Below are 6,096 nucleotides of genomic sequence, written 5' to 3'. Positions count from 1 at the left end.
AGGAGCAAACAGAAGATAGTTTCAAATGTGGGGGGGGAAATGCAACATCCAGTTTCAAGAAAAGGCATTCAGGTAAATGTGGTTTAATCTCAAATCTCCTGCTACTCACTGAACTGCAAGTCCCCATTCGTGCACCTTGAAAAATCACCAGTTGCAGTCCCCTCTGCACTGCCACCTCTGGGTACCTTGCATCTCCACACTTCGGGGCTTCCTTGCAGTAACACTGCTTAAATGCACGCAGTATAGAACAGCAAGAGATTAACCAATCTATAGATTTTTCTTCTATAGCATCTTTTAGCTTCCCAAACTTTTTCAGCCTCTACTGTGCAGACACAATACACACTCAGCAAACTTCAGATTTTATGCCTTTTTCCTCTGCAAAATGACAAAGCTTCCACTCATTTTGATGTTAAAACTTTTTCCCTGTGTCAAGTTTTCACAAAATAGTCCATCTGCTTTATAAAATATCTTTTATTTGTTAATTCCCACCTGCTTATTGTGCATCTGGCAGTGTGCTCTTGAAGCAGAATTTCTCTGCAAAGGCATAATAAAACAATACCTGGGGCTAAAATCTGGTTACTCTGTAAGTAACTGCATCTCTTTCCTGTGCCTGCGACACAGGAAATAATACCCAAGGATGTCACAGAAAGGTACCTCAAGAAATGGAATCATGGTAATGCAACAAACCTCCCCAGATTAATTTATGCTTTTGGAGTGGGTTCTCAGTGACAGATAAACATTGCACTGCCTTATACTGCTTAATGCATCCAACTTCCAATTGAACTTCTTCATCTCTGAATTTTGGACCAAAAATTTATATTGTATATTTTTTACACATAAATAATGAAATGGAGATTGCATAAGTGTTCAGCAATAAATTGTCTGCAGAAAAGAAACTACATCAGCTTAAGGAACATTCTTTAAACAGACTGCATTAGAAAAACTACATGGAAAGGAGTAAGACCAAATCTGTTCTTTTTCACTTTAGTTTAGTTTATCAATGCTGGGTCTTTCATAAGCTAGACAAGTTATTTATAGGCTCAAAAAGAGTACTGTTGTTTATCAGGCTAAACAATGAAAAAAATGCCTCTTGTGAGGATGGCTGTTGTTAGCAATTAGCTGCCCTAATGATCTCAAACTTTCTTCTGCAATACAGACTTTAACTGCAATAACTTCATCACACACTTTTCCTATAGTTCCTTTTAGCTTTTTCCTCATTTCTCTGTTATTTCTGTGTGAATATAAATATATTAAACAAAATCTCATGAGTGGCACTACTGGTGGCTGTCTATGCTTATTCTAGATTAAAAATATATTACAGGCAGGATTTTTTCATAGCTATTTCTGCATATATATTCTACATGGATTTTGTGAATGATCTGAGCAGGGTTGGCAGAACAGACTGCTGCCTTTTCCATGCCTGGCACTGAGGCAGAAAAAGTCTTCATACCAAATAGGAAGCTACACAGGACTACCAGCTACCATTAGGTTTAGCAAATTGCTAACAGTTTTCAGGTCATATTATCAGCTTGGGATGTAGGTAGAATTTAGGCATCTGGATTCTATTGAAAGTGCCTAAATATTTATTTAAATTTTGTTCCAAATTCCTCCTTTGAGGAAATTTGAGGTTTGCATAATTCTTAGACATGGGATGAGGACTCAAGGAGCCAGTGAACTTTTGGGACTGACACACTCTAAGGAGAAGCATAAGTACTCATACTTGGAGTGTGGCAACACAGGCAGGGAGAGAGAGCTGATCCTTGTATATAAAAATCACAGGATCAACAAAAAGGCCCACTTACTTGCATAGAAATTCTAAATCCTCATCAATTTAATGGAAGCCTGGTACACTCGTGAATTGTTGGCCAAGATACAGACTGGAGAAGTTCCCAAGAAGTGTTTCATTACTTGTGTGGGTGTGGGGAAAGTGTTATAATTCTTCAACTGTATCTGAGTAGTTATGTTTCTTTATCACTCTCTAAGCCAAAGAACTATTTTTAAATTGAATTAAAAATTGCTACTTATGCAGTTATCTTGTGGATACTCTCCAAAACAGCATTTCTGTAGCTATCTTGGGTCAGAACAGCATGATGAATCAGCATGAAAACACCACCAGTTCAAACACAATTAATTCCCTTTGTTTTTTCATTCCCCACTAAGATGTGGTTTGTATCCATCCCTCATAATTCACTCATAATGTTTTCTCACTCTTAAATGTAAAGAATGTAAAGGAATTGTGATGTGATATAATCTATTTAATTCAGAACCTGAAAAGTGGAGCCTTAAAAGCAAAAAAAAAAAAAAAAATCCCAACACACTAATAGGAAATTCTTAAAGAATAATTCAATTCTGTTCAATTATCCTGCAAAAGCCTCTGTAGCTCCTACTACACAGCTAATACAGAGGGGGAGAATAGCAAAGGTAATCATTAGCTGAGTATCAAGTCGTCTTGCCTGTTTAATCCTTTAAAAATTTGAAAAGGCAGAAATAGTCTTGTCTCTCCATCATATCTGTTTTAGTTCTGACAGACCTGCCTGTAAGCAGATAGCCTTTCCCCAAAGTGAGGGCTTAAATAAGATAGAGATACCTAAAATATATGTTCATTTCCCCCTGACAAAGATCTGTGAAGGTTTTTATGTTGTGGAACAAAAGGGAAGATATGATCTGAAGAAAAGCACAATAGTCCAAATGTCTGCAAATTTAGATCTTTGTGGTGATCAAACAACCTTTCCAACCTAGCTGCTTCCTTGTGCACCCTGTGCAAAGTTAGATATCCCCATGATAGCACTAACATCTACTTTGCACCCTTATAGTGCACAACTTAGAACAGAAGCAACTTAAAACATACAAGAAGTGCTTGGTGTGTCTCACTAGGAAAAAAATGCAAGGTTTTCCAACAGAATGAAACCAGCCCATTTGTATACCCTATGCTAATATGCTTCTTTCAGGAGCTGATGTATTCAGCTAAAAACCACATCCACCACTAAGGGCTGTGCAGCAAAATCTCTCTGTGAGCAATAGGCTGCCAGCTGCTGGCATTTCAGGGCTCTCAGTGGCATAAGCTGAGTAGCACATATTTGTGCAAGGGAAACAAATCAAAAAGCCTTTTCAATTTACTCATTTTATCCTTCTTGGTAGCTCCTCAATGCCTCTGTTTTACTAACTAAATTATTTGTTTAATAAAAGGTATTATTTCTCTTTACAAACCCTGCCTAACAATTTGCAACAAATTTGGTTCTTTAAGATTAATTCGATAGTAATATTCTTTCAACTATACACCTGATTCTCATATCTGCTTCAGGAAGAATCTAGAGATCTAACAAATTTTAAAATAGCCAATTTATTTGCTCTCTGCACTGCTTGCAACAGCCTCATCTTTTACTTCAGGACAGATGTTACTGGATCACAACAAAAGTTTCCTATAGTGCCCTAAAAAGACAAGTGATAGCACAATCCCTAATTGTGTTTCAAAAATGTTTCTTTGTCCTGTCTTAACCCTGCTTCCTAAAGAAATGTCTCCCATGTAACCCCAGGATCTTCAAGATTTAAGTACATCTAAATGACTCTGAGGATAGTGTCCAACTTGAAAGACCATGAATTTCATTCACATTCTCTGCTTCTGGAATTTCTGATTGAAATTTCCTGGTCCTGTATTTGTGTAAGTTGCCCTGAGATAGTAAGACTAGTAAGGGAGGTATAATTGGTAATCTTCTCCTCCTACATAACAGAAAACATGGAAGTGATTTCACCAAAGCCTTGGAAAAATGGACCTTGTGAAAATGGTCTGACCCTCTCATGCACTGCATACATTGTGATTTGCAGCTCCTGCAGCACAAACAAAACTTAAACTGGAGGTATATGTTCTCAGGGAGAAATTCTCAGTGATCATTCAAGGATTTCCTAACTACATACATGTAAGAACAACTGCCAATATGACAGCACCATTCCCATCACAGCTATACTGGCAACATTTCATCATTCACATTTGATTTTCATGCTGCCTCCCTGCTTTGCATATTTTGTAGATATGCATTATTCAAAGATTTCTTAATATCCAAAACTAATATTTGGCTGGCTTAGCAGTATTACAGCAGTATAAGATTAATTATTTTTAAATAGGATTACAAATCATGGAGATTTTTTAAATTCTTTATTGCTGACTAGTAGAGACATTTTGTTAATGAATTGCTGGCTTGTCTCCTTTTATTTATGATACCTACTATCTCAACTATATAATGGATTTGGGTGACAGGGGTTAAGCATCATAAGTCACAGAATTTTAATTTCAAGTAGGTAGTAGACAACAGTATAATGAATTATGAAGAGATGGTGTTGAATAAACATCCAGTGAAAGAAGTGAGAACACAAAGACAAGAGAATAATTCTAGTTTAAATCAGCACTAGCTGGTAAAATTCAGCCATTTACAAGAGGTTATGTTCTTTCTCAATACATCTCTTGTTAGTATTTTAGGGGGAGAGGGGAGTGGAGAGAGAACTGAGAACAGTGCTACAGTGTGAATCATCACACATCCTTAAGAAAGCTTAATTATGTTAACCTGTTTTCAAAAGGTTGGTAGAAATGGAGATGGAGAGCTCAGAGATGGACATAAGAACAATCAAAGAATAGAAATACTTAACGGGGAGAGAGTGTAAAAATGAAATCACCTATCTTACAAATAGAATAGAAAAGCAGAGAATAACATTGGGAAGGTAGATAAGCCTATTCACATGCTCTTGCAATACAGGAATTAAGTTTAAAAATCAACTTAGATAAATTAAAATTAAGCAAATGTCAATGTAACAGCAATTAAAAAATCAAACCAACATCAAGAACATAGATCATTTCATACTGTCAAACTCTGTATGTGGATTTCATTGCTACAAGGTGCTCTGCAGCATTCAGATAACTGCTGGCCAATATTGAAGTCACAAAATAAAGAGTACTAGAGCAGAAGATGCTTGTACAGAAATTAAAGTTCTGAAATTAAAACAAATTGTGATGCTCCCTGATAGGAAACAACCTCCATTTACTGTAGGAATCGCTTTCGAAAGACTGTTGCTTTGCAGAAACCTAATGCAGAGCTTTTCTTAAAACTTTCTGAAGTAAACAGTCAAGGCTGCTGTTGGATATCAGAGTTGGGAAACTACTTCTAAAATCTAGTTACGAGGTTTTTCAATTTCAGCCAGTCGTGAACTTTTAATTAAAAATTACCTTCTAGCTGTTAAAATTTTTGGCATAGAATTTAGGCTGTGGAAAAGGGAAGGTACAGGCTGCAACTTACTTTAGAATAGAACCTACATGGAAAAAAAGAATCTGTCAGCCTTCCTCTGTAGAGGGCTGCCACAGGCAAATGAGGGCTCTTTGGTATGGTTTTTACATCAGAAACGAGCACCTAAGATATTCTTCTGCAGTGTGTACACACCTCCTTTGGTCCCCAGTCACTGTATCTTTTGGAAGAAGCTAAATGCCAATGAGCATAACTTGGTTTTTAAGACAGCAGGTGCAAATTTTTAAAAAGCAAACGTTTGAAAGTAATTCTTCTTTCAAACAAAACACTATTTGTCAAAAATGAAATTGAGCTATTCTGGGATTGTCCTAGAATAAAGATAAAACTTTAGGAAGCTATAATTACTGCACCTTCTCTGGTCTGGTAAAACTCCACTGAACCCGGTGAGGTTGCACTGTCACTTTGAAAGAATCAGCTCAAATCTACCTGTGGTATAAAGCAGTTTAAAGACATATGTTCCAAATATTAAATCAGCTGGAAATGCCCTATTTCCTTGCATAGAGCCATGGTAAACGGTGACAGTTTAGGTCCGGCTTTGCTTTGACACCCTGGCTCCCGAGTGGCAGCAAGGAAGTTACCCAGAGGGACAACCAGGCACCCGGGCTGGCACCCGGGCGGCAGCTCACCCTGCTCCGGCGGGCTCCTTCGAACAGAGGGGCTGCGGGCTGGCACTCGCCTCGCTCCCTGCTCTGAGCACGGCTCATTTCCGAGGGACCCGGAGGAGGAGGAGGCAGGAGAGCGCAGGTTGGACCGCTCAGTGCGGGTCCCCCGCGCCGGGGTGCGGGCAGCGGCGCGGCCGGTCCCCGGA

The 6,096-nt window shown here is 38.3% G+C and overlaps 1 protein-coding gene across 1 annotated transcript in view; it reads left to right on the top strand.

Moving 5' to 3' along the window:
- Positions 1-5,793: 5,793 nt before the first annotated feature.
- Positions 5,794-6,096, top strand: part of RPP30 (ribonuclease P/MRP subunit p30) — a 24,117-nt gene continuing 23,814 nt past the window's right edge. The window contains exons 1-2 of the mRNA XM_031061637.1: positions 5,794-5,803; positions 5,849-6,032. Coding sequence (XP_030917497.1) covers positions 5,794-5,803; positions 5,849-6,032 — 194 coding nt within the window. The remainder of the gene's footprint in view (positions 5,804-5,848; positions 6,033-6,096) is intronic.

Source organism: Geospiza fortis, unplaced genomic scaffold, assembly GCF_000277835.1.
Source record: "Geospiza fortis unplaced genomic scaffold, GeoFor_1.0 scaffold130, whole genome shotgun sequence".
NCBI classification, from domain to species: Eukaryota; Metazoa; Chordata; class Aves; order Passeriformes; family Thraupidae; genus Geospiza; species Geospiza fortis.
Note: the sequence above shows the minus strand (reverse complement) of the source record. Positions and strands in the feature narration are given on the sequence as shown.